This window comes from Amphiprion ocellaris, chromosome 3 (genome assembly GCF_022539595.1).
Source record: "Amphiprion ocellaris isolate individual 3 ecotype Okinawa chromosome 3, ASM2253959v1, whole genome shotgun sequence".
Taxonomy (NCBI): Eukaryota; Metazoa; Chordata; class Actinopteri; family Pomacentridae; genus Amphiprion; species Amphiprion ocellaris.
In genome coordinates, this window is record NC_072768.1 from 30,006,406 (window position 1) to 30,024,343 (window position 17,938).

Genomic DNA, 17,938 nt, shown 5'->3' on the forward strand with positions numbered 1-17,938 from the left:
GTACTCTAAAACATCAATTTCATTTAAAACCAGAAGGGGTGAAACCATTCCAGTAAAACCACAATCAAGTTATATAATTTACATACATTTGCTATCAGTTGGCCTCTTTTGCAAGTTGGGATCCCGATTTTAAATCTTCTGTTTTTAACCTAAGATATAAATAATCTCTTTCTATATGCAGGTATCACAGTGTTGCTCTCGCTGACAGTCTTCATGCTGCTAGTAGCTGAGATCATGCCAGCAACATCAGACTCTGTTCCACTCATAGGTGAGTCTCACATTTGAGCTTAATCATTTTATCATGAAGTTGTGAAGAAAACTTAACATACATTTAAGACCATGTATATCATGCCAGTCTTGAGTTTCAAATGACACCTATAACTCACAATTTTCTGTGATGGACTGATTCAAAGAAATGTGTCTTGCAAACTGTACCAATTCTGTCAAGAGGAGTGGTCAAATATACAGCCAGCCACTTGCCAGAAGCTTGTGGATGACTAGTTGATGTAAAAAAAAAAAATGGCCAGGGGACTTTTAACCACACAATAGCATTGCTTCATGTATATTTTTCACAGATCAGATTTTGAAACATTCCCAGAAGACTGATAATGAATCTATGAAAGAACCATAATCCATGATTTTTTCTGTGACAGTGATGTATATGTTTCAGTGATTCATCATATAAAATTAAGAGTTACAGGAGTCATTGGAAACTCAAGACTGCCGTGACATACATGGTCTTCACAAGTGTATATAAACTTTTGTTCACAAATAAGGTATTGGTGTTTAACAAGCTGCCAACCAGCAAAGCTTACAGTTTGGAGGAATGTACTGATCTTTGCCTGAGGTCCTGCCCTCACATCCCTGGGTAAAACCCAGATATACAGGTAAATTGCTAACCAAGAGACAAGACACAACAATGTGTAACAAAACCCAACGTGATAGCTCATTAGTCCTGATAACCAAGCAGCATAAACTTCCTCTGCATAAACTGTCCTTTTTTTCCCTTTAGCACAGTATTTTGCAACCACCATGGTCATTGTGGGTTTATCGGTCATCGCTACAGTTCTTGTTCTGCAGTATCATCACCACGACCCTAATGGAGGGCACATGCCACAATGGGTCAGTCACTCCCCCTCCTTTTCTCCACTCTACTTTAATTATGTAGCTATAATGTGCTAATTTCTGTTTGAGGAGTCCAATATTGTCTCTACATTGTGCCGAGTCAGCTGTAATGAGCTCTTTCTCTCACACACACACACACACACACACACGCGCGCACACACACACACACACACACACACACACACACAGAGGTAAGAGCTCTGACCTTCAAACTACTATTTCTACTTTAATGGAATTTCTCTTGTTCAAACTCCCAAAGGGAAGTGTGTGTGTATGTGTTTGTGTGTTCGCGTGTGTGTGTGTGTGTGTGTGTGTGTGTGTGTGTGTGTGTGTGTGTGTGTGTGTGTGTGTGTGTGTGTGTGTGCGTGCATGTGTGTGTCAAGGTTAAGTGCATGGAGGTGACTGCCCTGCTCTTGTATGTGTTATGAATGTGAATGTTGCTGCTGTGGGAGAGCAGAGATGCCTGTTAAGCCGTGAAGGTGAGGCTATGAGGCTGAAAGGACAAATCTGTCTGCTTCTCTGAAAAGCGGAGTCCAGCAGGTACAGCATGTTTCCAGTTTCAGTGGAGCAGAAAATATTTAGGCGATCTTAAACATCAGAAGACAATTTTAAAATCAGGCCCTCAGATTTATCGTGACATTTTAGCAACTTAAAAATGGAACTGCTGACCTCTTAGTCTCAAGGATGCTTGTTTAACTTTTTAGCCACAACTACTCATACAGAAAATGTAGCAAGTTCTAAATGTAGACGACCAAACCAATATTTGACAATGTTTTAATAATTCACTTTCATGCTACAATTTCAGGTCAGCCAACAGTGGGAGCATTTGAAAAAAATTTGTTGTTGTTGTTTTTTACTTATTTTAGGTGATAACGTACAGTACATAGAACTATGAACAGGTTTGTTCTCAGGTGGCATCTACAAATGATGTATTCTAGTGGATATCTTTGTGGAATTGACCTATTTTCTTGTACTTAATTTCTCTTAGATATGAACAATGGCTCTGTTGCATCATAAATAGTGTTAAAAAATAGTAATAAAATAACCAATAATGAAAAATGCTAATGATCTTTTTATTGCCATTTTTCATCACAGTAACTTGCACAGTGCAGTAGTTACTGAACCATCTGTCTCTCTGACAACCTCAGCTGTGCTAAGAGGACAGGTATTATAGCCAAGATAACTTTCAAGCCAGGGTAGTTGCTACTTATTTGATTTTTATTGCCACCTTTTTGGTATTTGGTTGTAAAACTACATGTGGGACAAAATAATTTTTGGTGTTAAATAAAAAGTAACCAATTCACAACCATAACTATAGCTTTTAGAATTGATTCAGAGGGGATATGAATGTCTGCCGTAAATTTCATGATAATCCATTCAGCAGATGTTGAAATATTTTATTTATTGTGGACAAAAGTGAGGGTCCTGAAAAGCAACAAAGGGAAAATATTGGATATTTCTACACAGTGATTCTCTTCTACTTCTTCACACATTCTTGTGAACATGATACATACCAGAAACTTCACAGTTACATTGCTGGCAGAGATCATATGATTTAAAAAAGTTATTTTTGGTTTAAAAAAAACGTAGCTTATTAATAAGTTAATCGACCTAGTTATAAGGAAATAGATTTTTGTTTTGAACACCGCTCCATAGCAATACATCATAGAAACTTCCAGTGTACACACATTTGCATATTAAAAAGGTAAGGCTGTGGCTCGGGGACAGAGCAGGTTGTCTGCTAGCTAGTTGTCAGTTTGATCTCCTGCCCATCTGCATGCCAGAGTTGCCCCCTATGACAAGGAAGCGTCTTGGATGGATGCCTTGCATGTTATGTGTGAGTGGATAATATTGTAAAGCACTTTAAAAACTAATAAGGTAGAAAAAGCATTATATAAGCACAGAACTTTTACACTGTTTTGTCATGAAGATCATGGAAGGGCATAAGGCAAGGACCTCTGGTTTTCTCATGACTTCTGACTGCCAAGAAAAGTGCCAAGGTCAGTTCCATAGATGAAAGCTCTTGTTGATTTACACTTTCAAAATAACATTTCACTAACAGCAGAAGTATATTTGAAGCTGCCAGTAAGTATGTAGGAGGGGAAGACTTTAAGAGGAAGACAATTGGTAGCTGGATCAATGTCATTCTTCATAGCCTTCATTTTATGATTAGAATGTTGCTCTGGTAATAAATTTAGGCATGCAAGTTTTCCACTTTAATATAAGAGCTGAGCAGAGCTCCTGTCCCAGAATGCGTGAGTAACAAAGACTAGCATGGATTTTTTTGCACAATGGTGCCCCCCCAAATATACTGTCTGCCTCAGCTTTAAAGGGAATAAGCTGAGGTGGTTTGGGTATCTGACCAAGAGTCTCCTTGCTAACATATTCCTGGCATGCTGAACACAGAGCAGATCCAGATTACACTGGAGAGGAATATATATCCTGTTTGGCCTGGGAATGCCTTGGGATCCCCCAGGAAGACATAAACGTAAACTTAACATAAACATAAATGTTTCTTGCTCAATTCAAATTGGATATGAATCAGACATTGTGAATGAAGGCTGCCCTTATTAGCTCAACTAGATGAGCAGGTGCCACATAAATAGGGGCTATTAGATTCCTATCTCTTCCTGACTGTATTACAATAAAGATAAAAAAAAAATAACCTTACAAAATTTCTCTGACAACTGAGGTTAAAACAATTGCAACAAATTTTAGTGACCATTTGTAGGTATGATTTTATTACACAGGTACGCATGAGAGTACGCACTCAGTACAACTTTTAATTACCTTTGTTCTTCTTGTTTTTCTTCTTCTTCAGACCCGTGTGATTTTGTTGAACTGGTGTGCCTGGTTCTTAAGGATGCGGCGTCCCGGTGAAGCGAAGGTCCGTCTGGCATGTCACAGTGCTGCCAAGCATCAGCGTGGCAGCCTGTCCAGCCTGGAGCTCAACATCAGCCAGGGATCACTGCGACATCACCCACAAGTAACCAATGGCAACCTCCTCTATGTCGGCTTTCCAGGTGTGGAGGGGTTGCACTGTGGCTCACCTACCGAACCAGAGCTCCTCTGCTCAGGGCTAGTGAGAGGCAGTGTTGGCAGTGAAGAAGACTTGCTTAGAACGGGAGATGGGACCGGAGCTGGGGGAAGGGGAGTGGGGGCAATTGGTGGTTTGCCGGTGGAGGCAGAGCTGAACCAAATTCTGGAGGAGGTGAGATACATCGCTGGGTGTTTCCGCAGCCAGGATGAGGAGGAGACGGTCTGCAGTGAGTGGAAATTTGCTGCAGCAGTTATCGACCGGCTCTGTCTGGTGGCATTCTCTCTCTTCACCATCCTCTGCACCATCGGTATCCTCATGTCTGCTCCCAACTTTGTGGAGGCCATTTCCAAAGACTTCTTTAGCTGAGGAGGACTTGAACAGTTGACTCACACACCTGTCTGTATTATATTATTGGCAACAAATCCCATGTGCAGACCTAATCCTATGTGTTGGTTTGTCTCTCAGTATTTTCTGACTTTCCTACTTTTTTGTGATTCTTGGCTTTAAACTCAATAGATTTTTTTAATTAGAGATGTACACACGTGATCAAAATTGTTGGTACCCCTCGGTTAATGAAAGAAAAACCCACAATGGTCACAGAACTAATTTGAATCTGACAAAAGTAATTATAAATAAAAATTCTATGAAAATTAACCAATGAAAATCAGACATTGCTTTTAAACCATGTTTTAAGAGAATTGTTTAAAAAAAAATATATATATATATATTCATGAAACAGGCCTGGACAAAAATGATGGTACCCTTAACTTAATATTTTGTTGCACAACCTTTTGAGGCAATCACTGCAATCAAACAATTTCTGTAACTGTCAGTGAGACTTGTGCACCTCTCAGCAGGTATTCTGGTCCACTCCTCATGAGCAGACTGCTCCAGTTGTCTCAGGTTTGAAGGTTCCTTCTCCAGACGGCATGTTTCAGCTCCTTCCACAGATGTTCAATAGGATTTAGATCAGGGCTCATAGAAGGCCACTTCAGAATAGTCCAATGTTTTCCTCTTAGCCATTCTTGGCTGTTTTTAGTTGTGTGTTTTGGCTCATTATACTGTTGCAAGACCCATGACCTGTGACTGAGACCAAGCTTTCTGACACTGGGCAGCACATTTCTCTCTAGACTACCTTGATAGCCATGAGATTTCATTGTACCTGCACAGATTCAAGACACCCTGTGCCAGATGCAGCAAAGCAGCCCCAGAACATAACAGAGTCTCCTCCATGTTTCACAGTAGGGACAGTGTTCTTTTCTTGATATGCTTCATTTTTGAGTCTGTGAACATAGAGCTGATGTGCCAAAAAGTTCCAGTTTTGTCTCGTCTGTCCATAGGACATTCTCCCAGAAGCTTTGTGGCTTGTCAACATGCAGTTTGGCGATTTGTTTTCAACAATGGTGTCCTCCTTGGTCGTCTCCCATGAAGTCCACTTTGGCTCAAACAATGACGGATGATGCAATCAGACACTGATGTACCTTGACCTTGGAGTTCACCTTTAATGTCTTTAGAGGTTGTTCTGGGCTCTTTTGTTACCATTCATATTATCCATCTCTTCCATTTGTCATCAATTTTCCTCCTGAGGCCACATCCAGGGAGGTTGGCTACAGTCCCATGGATCTTAAATTTCTGAATAATATGTGCAACTGTAGTCACAGGAACATCAAGCTGCTTGGAGATGGTCTTATACCCTTTACCTTTAACATGCTTGTCTATAATTTTCTTTCTAATCTCCTGAGACAACTCTCTCCTTGGCTTCCTCTGGTCCATGTTCAGTGTGGTACACACCATGTCACCAAACAGCACAGTGACTACTTGTAACCCTATAAATAGGCCGACTGACTGATTACAAGTTTGTAGACACCTGTGATGCTAATTAGAGGACACACCTTGATTGAACATGTCCCTATGGTCACATTATTTTTAGTCTTTTCTAGGTGGTACCATCATTTTTGTCCAGGCCTGTTTCATGAGTTTATTTTTTAAAATAATGCTGTTAAACCACGGTTCAAAAGCAATGTCTGATTTTCATTGGTTAATTTTGATAGAATTTTTATTTATTATTACTTTTATCACATTGAAATTATTTCTGCGATCATTGTGGGTATTTCTTTCATTAACCAAGGGGTACCAACAATTTTGTCCACATGTGTACACCTTTAAAACACCTGACAAATATATAGCTTTTGTATTTTTTAAGGCTCAATTACATAAGATATCAACTGTGTACTTTCACTGCAAAATTGCCCAGCTTGAGTGTATTTTCAGTGGTCGAGCTGTTTACTCCCTCTTTACCATAAACAACTACTAGTTAGGTTCAGATCTCACTACTTTTTCAGTGATTTGATTAGGTTTGGTTTTGTTCTATCCGTCTGTATCCTTACGACATTACTTGTCTGACTGTATTGTTGTAGGCAGTTCTTTTCATTATTCATTTATGGAGTCAGTCAATTTTTAAATTTAGGATTTATATCATCATGCATGCAAGCCTCTGTGCACGTGCATGTGCGCACACACACACACACACACACACACACACACACACACACACACACACACACACACACACACACACAATCAGTCAGTTGTAAAGAGTGGGGGAGAGTAACTGGAGAGCTGATGTATAGTGAGACCAGTAGATCCAACCATATCCAGGTTGTGACCACAGTTGTGGATGGGAGAGTTGAGTTGAGCTGAAGCAGTTCAGTATTCCTATGAATTTCTTTGGTTGTTGTGGAGTCTGTAGTGTCAGTGTGGATGTTGAGATCACCAAGAAGAAGGATGAAAAGGGAAAGAGAACAGAGCAGGTTCTGGAAGTCAGAGAGGTTGGAGAGGATTGATGAGTTTGGTTTGTTATGGCGGTAGACCACAGTCATAACTAGCTGTTTAGAACTGGAAATGCAGCAAAGCCAGGTATTCAAATGATAGAACAGATGCTGGTCTTTAGGTCCTGTCTAAGTATCACAGCGATGCCACCACCTCGCCCTACAAAGCATTGGTTTGGTGATGTAGGTGTATCCATTTCCTATTGTTAGGCTGAGTGACAAATATTCCAGTGGTTTCCAGTTGAGGAGGTGTTTCAGTAAGACATACAAATTCTGATTTATTGTCCAATAAGAATTTGCTGAGGTGCGACAGTATGCTCATCTGACCAGAGTGATTAAATGGATTGACTGGTCTGTGAATAAACAAACTTACGATGGGAGGCTCTGTGGATGTATCTGGGTTGTCATAGGATGGTTGGTTTGTAGTGGAGGACAGGCATGCAGGGGTCAAGTAATTGCTGAATTCAAGTAGTGATGTTGTGAAGTATTTCACTGCTGTGCAAGCTGAGGATGATATAGTGTTGAGTTCAGAGGTGCGCCACAGACCTGCTAACCTGAATGACAAGCACCATAGGCTAACACATAGCATATCATGTGAAAGGAGATGTAGAGAGTGAAGATGTAGAAAGAGGATGCCTGCTGTTGGAGAAGGCCAAGTTGGCTGCAAACGTTAGCTGCTAATCCTCAAGCAAGCATAAGTTATGGCAACTGGACTAACCTCGTGTGAGTCGAAAACGTTTCACCTCTCATCCAAGAGGCTTCTTCAGTTCTGAAAGCCTGGTGGGGAGTACCAGATATTTATCCACCAGGAGGGTGGTGGCAAAAACAAGTGGACAAAGACCCGAAACCAACAGACTCGTTAGGTGTTAATGTGAGTCGTTAGCCTTTGATGGGCGGTCGTTACCCCTCCCAGCCCTCTAGGAGGGTGGTTGGGGGTCACCTGACTGCAAGTGGGACAGATGGCTGCACCTCCTTGGGAGGGCTCTAAGAACGGCGTTGTAAGTGGGAGACAAGTGGTGTCTGAGGCCCCCTCCTCTGTTCAAAGATGGCCGTTCTAGTTTGACATGAATGGCTTCTTTTACCCCTCTCTCAAACCATCTGTCCTCTCTGGCTAGAATGCGCACCTTGTGGTCATCAAAGGAGTGCCCCTTCTCCTTGAGGTGGAGGTGGACTGCTGAGTCCTGGCCTGTGGTCGTGGCCCTCCTGTGTTGTGCCATGCGCTTGTGTAATGGCTGCTTAGTCTCTCCAATGTACAGGTCAGAGCATTCCTCATTGCACTGCACTGCGTACACCACATTGCTCTGTTTCTCCCTTGGAATTTTGTCCTTGGGATGGACCAGCTTTTGCCTCAGAGTGTTGCTGGGCTTGAAGTGTACTGGGATCTGGTGGGTGTTAAAGATCCTCCTGAGTTTCTCTGAAATTCCTGCCACATAGGGGATGACAATGTTGTTTCTCTTTTTGTGGTCCTCGTCTTTCTTATCCTCCTTGCGCTTTTTTGCTGTTTTGATAAAAGCCCAGTTTGGATAGCCACAAGTTTGAAGAGCAGAGTGAATATGTTTGTGTTCCCTTCTTTTTCCATCCGCTTCTGATGGGATGTTCTGTGCTCTGTGCTTTAAGGTACGGATCACCCCCAACTTGTGTTCTAGTGGGTGGTGTGAATCAAACAGGAGGTACTGGTCTGTGTGAGTGGGTTTTCTGTAGACCTCAATGTTGAGTTCCCCATTGGTTTCAATGCGTACCACGCAATCTAGAAACGCCAGACAGTTGTCTTGGACATCCTCTCTTGTGAACTTGATGTTTTTATCCACCGAGTTGAGGTGTTCTGTGAAAGGTTCGACCTCACCCTTCCTGATGGTGACCCATGTGTCATCCACATATCTGAACCAGTGCCTCGGGGAGTGGCCACTGAATGTTCTCAGTGCCACAATCTCCATTTCTTCCATGTACAGGTTAGCTACAATGGGGGATACAGGGGATCCCATGGCACAGCCGTGTTTTTGCCTGTAGAAACCATTGTTGTACTGGAAATAAGTGGTGCTGAGGCAAAGGTTAAGGAGGTCACACACCTGTTCGGGGGAGAGGTTGGTCCTCTCAGACAGAGAGTTGTCAAGCAACAGTTTTCTCTTTACTGTCTGTATTGCATCTCCAGTGGGAATGCAAGTAAAAAGCGAAGTCACGTCATATGAAACCATAGTTTCCTCAGGGTCTAAGCTGATTTTTCTGACCTTGTTTGTAAAGACCTTGTTTGTGGTTTGAGAGAGGGGTAAAAGAAGCCATTCATGTCAAACTAGAACGGCCATCTTTTAACAGAGGAGGGGGCCTCAGACACCACTTGTCTCCCACTTACAACGCCGTTCTTAGAGCCCTCCCAAGGAGGTGCAGCCATCTGTCCCACTTGCAGTCAGGTGACCCCCAACCACCCTCCTAGAGGGCTGGGAGGGGTAACGACCGCCCATCAAAGGCTAACGACTCACATTAACACCTAACGAGTCTGTTGGTTTCGGGTCTTTGTCCACTTGTTTTTGCCACCACCCTCCTGGTGGATAAATATCTGGTACTCCCCACCAGGCTTTCAGAACTGAAGAAGCCTCTTGGATGAGAGGTGAAACGTTTTCGACTCACACGAGGTTAGTCCAGTTGCCATAACTTATGCTTGCTTGAGACTTATCATGACCTGGATGACTGAGAACATCCACAGAGTTAGCTGCTAATGTAAATCTCCGGCTCGGTAACAGGAGTGGTGGCTTAACTGGCAGTGAGCAGCTTGCTAGCTAGCCAGCCAGCTAACGCGAGTGAAAGCAGTCTGATTGCATTACACCCCCTGCCTGTTTGCACATCTCAGTGATAATGTATTTCTGAAACCCTCCAGTTATCCATGTTAATAAATGCTTATGTGGTATCTATTGTGTTGAGATACAATCTTAATTGTTTGCTCGCAAGCTTGGAGTGGCACTAGTAACAAGCAATAAAAAATGATTTGCCTGACCTGATCATGCTGCTCGCAGGTAAACTAATTAAACTACTACTTAAACTTACTTCTATCCAGTTACACAGATATTGTATTAGCCACTGCAGACTAATGTGAAATAATCACACAGACACTGTATATGCCATTTATTATTTACCGGAGATGCTAGAAAAAACAAATATTCTTACACCTTAGAGGAGCACTATGTGAAGGTGCAGAAGGAATATTAAACTAGTTTAGCTTTTTCACTCAGTCCTGCCAGTCAATTAAAGTTTTTTTTCTGTTTGATAAAAATGTTGTTATAATTGTACTGTAAGTATTTTATGTAAATGTAAAACTTTTAGAAATATTTGTAGATTTATTCCTTCTCAAAGTGTGATGTCTGACCAGGTTGTGAATTCTGGATTAAACCTGAATATTTTGGGTAAATAGTTTATGTGTTTACTGAGGTGGATCATTCAGTTGTACACTTAACATGTTCAGGCACAGTCTGCTTCCTGTTCACTTTGTTGTTTAGCAGTAAATGTATTTTCCTACACATGAGTGCCAACCCTCTGCTCCTGCCTAGTTGTCAACTCTGTCTTTCTCTCTCTCTCTAGATGTGGTTATGACTAGTTGTTGTCAATGCAGGGCAGGGAGAGGTGAAGACAAATGCATGGGAGGCTGGATCACCTGATTTCAATTATCTGCCATATATGCCATTAAAGAAGTTCAAGCTTTCATTTCTTTTTACTTTAATTATGTACTACAGCTGCCCACACATAGTACATACTGCTTCCTGCCATATGCGTAGAACTGGGACATACTTTGTCACTTAAATGCACAGAAAATTGTTGGTTAGAATGGCTAGAAAATCACACTGTATTGCATATTGCACCAGATGTAACTGGAAGTGCTGGTATTTTTGGCATTATGTATTTGGAATACTATATATTGGGACATGCTACATCTTTTACGATGGGTCATTCTTGAAGTCTACTGTCATCTCCACAGTCTTTAGAGCATTGAGCTCCAAGTTGTTCTGCCTGTTGTCGTGGTTTCTCTTAGACATCAGAGATGTGCAGATGTTGAAGAAAACGTCCGTTGACACTGTTGCTTAATAATATGATTTTATTATAAAAAGACAGCATTTGATCAGGCACCATGGTCGCCTGATGGAGGGTCTCACAGCCAATATGGATCTCCCATCGAACAAAGAAGTCAGGTTGGTCTTATACCCTCTGGCAAAGAAATTACAACATCTAGTTGTTATTGAAGACCCTTAGTTAAAAACAAGACCACTCTCCTCGGCTCTGCATTTCCCAAAGGGCGACATTCATCTCTAGCTAGACAGGGAACCCCAAAGTCAATATCGCATTAAGTTTCTCGGACTGAAAAGCATATTCCAATGTAATGAGCTCCTTATGTCTCACTCAGATTCCATTGTGATAAACAACTATCAGAACTCAGATCAGATACTACACTGAATCAGGTCAGCAGATGGTCAATCCCCATCTGTAAACAGACTCATCCATACCAGAAATGAGTGCACATCTGCAGACTTCAGGAGCTTGACTGACTGGTGACTGGAGGTGCAGCAAATATGCATTTGGTACGCTAGCAGTATGTACAGTGTATGTACAGTACATCCAGAAAGTATTCATACCACTTCAATTTTTTCCGCATTTTGTTTTTTTGCAGCCTTATTCCAAAACGGATTAAAAAAGATTTTTCTCAAAATTCTACACACAATATCCCATAATGAAAAAGTGAAAAATGGTTTTCAGACAATTTTGCAAATTTATTAGAAGTGAAACACACATATCACATATACATAAGTGTTCACACCCTTTGCTATAAAACTCAAAACTGAGCTTAGATGCACCCTGTTTCCACTGATCGTCTTTGAAATGTTTCTCCAAATTGATTGGAGTCCACCTGTGTTAAATTCAATTGATTGGACATAATTTGGAAAAGCACACACCTGTCTATATGAGGTCCTACAGTTGACAGTTCATGTCAGAACACAAACTAAGCCAGTCAAAGGAATTATCTGTAGACCTCCGAGACAGGATTGGAGGCAGAGATCTGGGGAAATGTACAGAAACATTTCTGCAGCATTGAAGGTCCCAAAGAGCACAGTGGTCTCCATCATTTGTAAACAGAAGACGTTTGGAACCACCAGGACTCTTCCTAGAGCTGGACCCCTGGCCAAAATAAGAAATTGGAGGAGAAGGGCCTTGGTCAGGGATGTGACCAAGGACCCAATGGTCACTCTGACAGAGCTCCAGCATTCCTCTGTGAAGATGGGGGAACCTTCCAGAAGGACAACCATCTCTGCAGCACTCCACCAATCAGACTTTATGGTAGAGTGGCCAGATGGAAGCCATTCCTCAATACAAAGCACATGACAGCCGGCTTGGAGTTTGCCATTAGGCACCTAAAGGACTCTCAGACCATGAGAAACAAACTTCTCTGGTTGACCTGAATGCCAAATGTGGCGGCAGCATCATGCTGTGGGGATGTTCTTCAGCAGCAGGAACTGGGAGACTAGTTAGGATTGAAGGAAAGATGAAGGCAGCAAAGTACAGAGTTACTTGATGAAAACCTACATGTGATATTTGAGTATTTAATGTTTAATAAATTTGTAAAATTGTCTAAAATAATTTTTTAATTTTGTCATTAGGGTATTGTGTGTAGATGTTTGAGGGGAAAATAAAAGTATTTAATGCATTTTGGAATAATGCTGTAACATAACAAAATGGGGAAAAAGTGAAGCGGTATGAATACTTTCTGGATGCACTGTGCACTTCACATGGTCACAAATTCTAGGCTGCATGCAGACATCTGCAGGAGGGATGTCATGGACCCTCACAGACTTGGGTTGATGATGGAATTTACATCCAATGGACGTGCATATGTGGAGAGCATGAATCACCTTAAGCTGTTATTGTGCAATCAGTATACCGTTAGCCTCCCCAAAATGAAGTATCAGTAAGGTGTTACTGTATGATCAGAGGTTTTTTGTAACATCTGGGCCAAAACACCTGAACATACATCATTTAGATTTGCTGATGAGTAATTCACCACCTGTATAACCATTCTAGGCATTCCACACAGACACAGGCAATTATTGTTTGCGTTTGAGGAGCTGTAAACCTTGATTAATCCAAAACTTGGCTGCTGAACTGCAGAGACAATCAGACAGATGGAAGAGCAAAGAAAACAGCTCAGTAGAAGCAGATGTCCTGAGACTGCTCTGATAAAAAGCAACAAAAGGCTCAATGGCTGTGAGAGAGTGTATAACTCACTCAATATTCTTTCTGTCTGTGTGAATGGAGGGGAAATTATCTAGATTGTTCTCTGGAGAGACTGATTTCCTTTCCCCTTAAACTGCATGCCAATTCTAATTTGGCCTGCTGTGGACTCTAAGTCAAGGCAGAGTGAGTCCTGTTGTTATTCGCCCAGCACTCGACCATCACTCAGCTGTCAGGGCAGCCAGCAGTTCCTCTAGAGTAAAAAATCACCAGCTGCTCCGAGTTTTTCTTAGCGTGAATATATTCTGAAACCAAATTTCATGATAAACCCAGCATTTGGATGGTGAAAAAGTTTTTTTAAAAATCATCCACTACCATGCGGGAGGAAAGAGCCAACAGACAGAAGCACAGACAGAAAATATTCCTTTAAAGAGCAAAATTTTGTACATTACTTGTGCCTCACCTGAGCAATGACTTTACTTGCTTGCTCATGTCTGCTGTTTTTCAGAGACAGACATTCATTACAATGCTCTGTCCTCAACTAACATTTCAACTGTAACTTCTACAACTTTTTACCCACACAGCTGTTTGAGTCAAGAAAATAAAATTTGGTCATGTTAAAGCTAGAATATCTACAAATGTGTTCATTAACCAAGAAATGCAGTATTGAAGGAAAAACAAGAATACAAATTTTATCATGATGAAAATAATTCAAGTCATAAAGCTGCAGTCCAAAGATTTTATTTTATTTAGCAAAGAATTGACAAAGAAAGAAATCTGTAGCAATTGTAAAGTCGATCAACGTCGACAACCATCTACGGCACCACTTGCCCTTGTGGCACTGTCACTGTGCATACAACAATTTTGGGCTGAATACAGACATAATGGTTTGTGGGAAGAAAACGAGAGTAAACACAAATTCAGCTATTATTGAATTACATTGAACATTTTATGAAAACATATGAAAACAACTACTTAACCTACTGTCACAAGATTGGACTAAATACTGTTAAATTCAAATTGTGTGTTAGCACATGTTTATGTGACTCAGAAAGTTTTTCTCTATCTGGGAGAGATCTGTGTACATATAGCTCGTTTTTAGTAATGTGCAAAAGTTTTAGGTAGCAAAAGTAAAGATGCTTTCAAAAATATTGCTATTAATTGTTTTCATTTTATCAGTTAACTTCCTCCTATAAAGTAAAGTAAAGAAAAGAGAACAACTAAATCAAATCGTTATTTGTTGTGACCACATATCTTTAAACATCACCAGCTCTCCTAAGGTGCACGTGTTTCAAGGCATTCAGATGGTAGGTTGTTCCAACCAGCTCTGTTAATCTGTGAATTTAGTCTGTCTCTCCTGTTTCTTCATGTAACCCCTAACTGAAATTTTATAGCATTATTTTTCTCCAGACCTCTGACCTTCATTTGACTTTGCAATGGTCAAAGGTTAATATACTGTTTGTGCTGAATATTCAGTCTTTTCTATGGAAACTGGACAGTGGCCTGTCTCCTGAGAGCATCTCTTCTCACCACCACATTACAATGGGAATCCTATATCAGTGCAGATGTTCTCTTCGTCTCCTGATTGTTTTCAGCATCAGGTCCCTGTCCTGTGATTGGCCAACCAGAAGGGCACCTCCCCAAACCTGGAAAATCATTGAAAAACAGGATGTAAATTTCTGTAAAGTCAACATTTGCAGGTTCCCATGAGACCACTAAACAAAACACAAGTTTTTTTTATGTTTATAAAGAAACTTCTATATTTAGAAGACTTCCAAATGGCCGTGTTTTCTTTTTCCATAGCTGCTGAGTAACTGCATGTTGAATAGGGTTTCTAAAGATGGTAACTTAAATTTTCTTTTCAGTAAGTCTGAAATGATACATATTAAAAATGTTCATGTAAATTGTACTTATTAATTAAATAAATCGTCACCTCTGGCCTGCCTTTAAGCGTTGGGTGCAAAACTCCATGTGACAACAACAGTCAAATGTCCATATGTATATTGAAATACATTTTGCTTGAAGTGTGTAGTGAATATCTTCCTACAGTAGTGTGAAATTCCTTGTTTTTGTTACCCTCCTTACACTGCAGCTCAACAGGAAATACAGCCCAGAAAACAAAAACCTGTTTACTTTATTATGTACCTTTGGTAAGCAAGTTGTTCTACTTTGCCAGTTTGTTCATTTAAATTTTAAACTGATATATATAAAATTTGTCATTAAATCATACATAATTTACCATTTATATACCAATGTTAACATTGGTACTTTATGTATGCAGTCTTTTATTTCTACTTTCGCAAGGACCGATTTTGATTTATGGAACATAAAAATATCTTCATTTAGACCCTACTCCTTCAAGGGACTGTTGAGGGTTACGATTTTTTGTTTAAGGTTAAGGGGATATCAGTTTCATGTCTATGCATTAATTACAGACCTAGAGTCATAATGTTTCCAAAGACTAGACACGGGTAGAAACAGCTTCTAGTGTGACTCTGTCTAAAGTAACACAACTTGCATACTCACTTGCCCAAGCTCACTAATTAACAAGCTGTATTTCATTGTTTAGTAGGTTCACAAACAAAAATAAAAAGAGTGGTTTAAAATTTTAAGAGTGCATCTCAGGACTTTCAGCACGTAGGCAAACACATTTGATAAATCTCCCTTATTTCAACTTATATTTGTTATCACCTCTGTTTTAAAACCCCTGACTGTCAGAAGTTCAATGTTTGAAGTGTAGGTTAACAAACTGCATTGTTAAAATTTAGGAGGTGGGCACTTCAGTTCCCCTGGCACCTACTGCAACTTTAACAGCTTTCTCTGTGTAGAGAAAGAGTTGCAGCTTCCTAAAGTCTTGTTGTAAGTTGTAAGTTTTGGCATCAATGAGCATGAACTCCTCCACTTTGTCCGGATGTGTCGTTGTGTTCTATTATACCAGCAGCCACACAGTGCTAGTACCCAGGTACAGAACTGCAGCAAGGTGAGTAGTTAACTCATATTTGTGTACCTCTATCTCAGTGTTGACTTGCTGTTCAGGAAGCTGAGTTGTTGCTCCAGACGGCAAACTCTGAAGGCTAGATAGCAGGACGACAGAACCAGTAGGAAGACACTGAAAGACACAGATGTAATGACATCACTCTGAATAAATAACCACAGATTACATCCAAAGTCTCAACACTCTACAGAAACTATCAACCCAATCTGACATCGTAGTTTGTTGCTGTAATTTACTTAAAATAATGAAATCTGTATAATGTTAAATGCTTACAAATAATCTCAGCACAATGCACATTATTTCAAGACAAAAATGTTTGCTCAGCAAAGGTGAATGAGGAGAATGATAATTCTGATATCTGTTTAAAATAACCTTTATATCAGACAACACAAATACTCTAGGTTTCATGTTTTATCAATACAGTGAATACCCATTTCTATGCACAGGGAGCTATCATATACTTTCCTAAAAAGAGGCACAGACGTGTGTCAGCGTTCAGTGTACAGTGGACATTCCTTTCATCTAATCTGAGCTCCTTCCAGGCAACAGTAAGTCCCAGGTGAAACTGCACCAAATCTAGAGGCAAGTGCTGTCTTAATGACAAACTCAAATAGCAAATATCCCTCCAGCTGTGTTTTGAATGATCTTTGACCTTAACAGACCACACAAACATAAAATATGAAGCAAACACTTCAGTGTACTTTTGACCTTGTCAGCTAAAAAAAAATCTATCTGAATGCTTTCACTGATGTTTTCTGCAATATATATATACTGGCATTAGGCAATGGTATGTGTTTAAAGGAGATGAAGAAAGTATTCAGATCAGATTTTTTTTTTAAATACTCAATACAGTGACATGCCTAAAATATCCATCCATCCATTATCTATACATCACTTAATCCTCATTAGGGTCACATGGGGCTGGAGTCTATCCCAGCTGACTTAGGGTGAAGACAGGGGACACCTGGACAGGTCACCAGTCTATAGAGACAAACAATCCCAGTCACATTCACATCTATGGACAATTTAGAATCACCAATTAACCTCAGTTTGTTTTTTGACTGTGGGAGAAAGCCAGAGTGCCTAAAATATATTTCATTAATTAAATTAAAGTTACTTCTGACAAATTAGTTATGATATACAGATTTAGTTATGGAGTTCCATATGCTTCCTAAAACCTAAAACTGATCAGTTAGTCAAATTCCAGGCAGGTCTGAAGGACATAAAGGCCAGGATGGTTTGTCATTTTTTTCTTTTTCAAAATTCAGACAAAACGAGAGTTTGGAACCTTGGTTATTATAATTAGTAGTAGCATTCTTGACTAGTATCTGTCTTTTAACTCATACATAAAGCAAGTCTGTAGGGCAGTCTTCTTTCATCTACGTAATATTGTCAAAATCAGGAACACCCTGTCACAGAGTGATGCTGAAAAACTAGTCCATGCATTTATAATTTCTAGGCTGAACTATTGTAATTCCTTGTTATTGGGATGTCCCAATAATTCTCTTAAAAACCTCCAGATGCATGGACTAGTTTCTCAGCATCACTCTGAGACAGGATGTTCCTGATTTTGACAATATAACGTAGATGAAAGAAGTCTGTAGGGCAGTGTTCTTGTCTTCTTGCATCTATGTCATATTGTCAAAATCTGGACAAATAAAATGCTCCATGGAGATGAGAAAACATTCTATACTCTGTATTTGTTTTGACATTATGGACAACCAAGTCATTAAAACAGCTATAGTA

General features: G+C 40.2%; 2 protein-coding genes across 2 annotated transcripts in view; one reads left to right on the top strand and one right to left on the bottom strand.

Moving 5' to 3' along the window:
• Positions 1-4,781, top strand: part of LOC111570937 (neuronal acetylcholine receptor subunit alpha-7) — a 36,870-nt gene extending 32,089 nt beyond the window's left edge. The window contains exons 8-10 of the mRNA XM_023273953.3: positions 182-268; positions 1,013-1,122; positions 3,947-4,781. Coding sequence (XP_023129721.2) covers positions 182-268; positions 1,013-1,122; positions 3,947-4,531 — 782 coding nt within the window. The 3' untranslated portion in view covers positions 4,532-4,781. The remainder of the gene's footprint in view (positions 1-181; positions 269-1,012; positions 1,123-3,946) is intronic.
• Positions 4,782-13,922: 9,141 nt separating this feature from the next.
• The window catches only part of LOC111570940 (GRAM domain-containing protein 2A), a 30,894-nt gene continuing 26,878 nt past the window's right edge, over positions 13,923-17,938 (bottom strand). Inside the window, exons 11-12 of the mRNA XM_055007571.1 lie at positions 16,205-16,306; positions 13,923-14,843 (exon numbers count right to left, since the gene is read on the bottom strand). Of these exons, the coding sequence (XP_054863546.1) occupies positions 16,207-16,306 (100 nt within the window). The 3' untranslated portion in view covers positions 13,923-14,843; positions 16,205-16,206. The remainder of the gene's footprint in view (positions 14,844-16,204; positions 16,307-17,938) is intronic.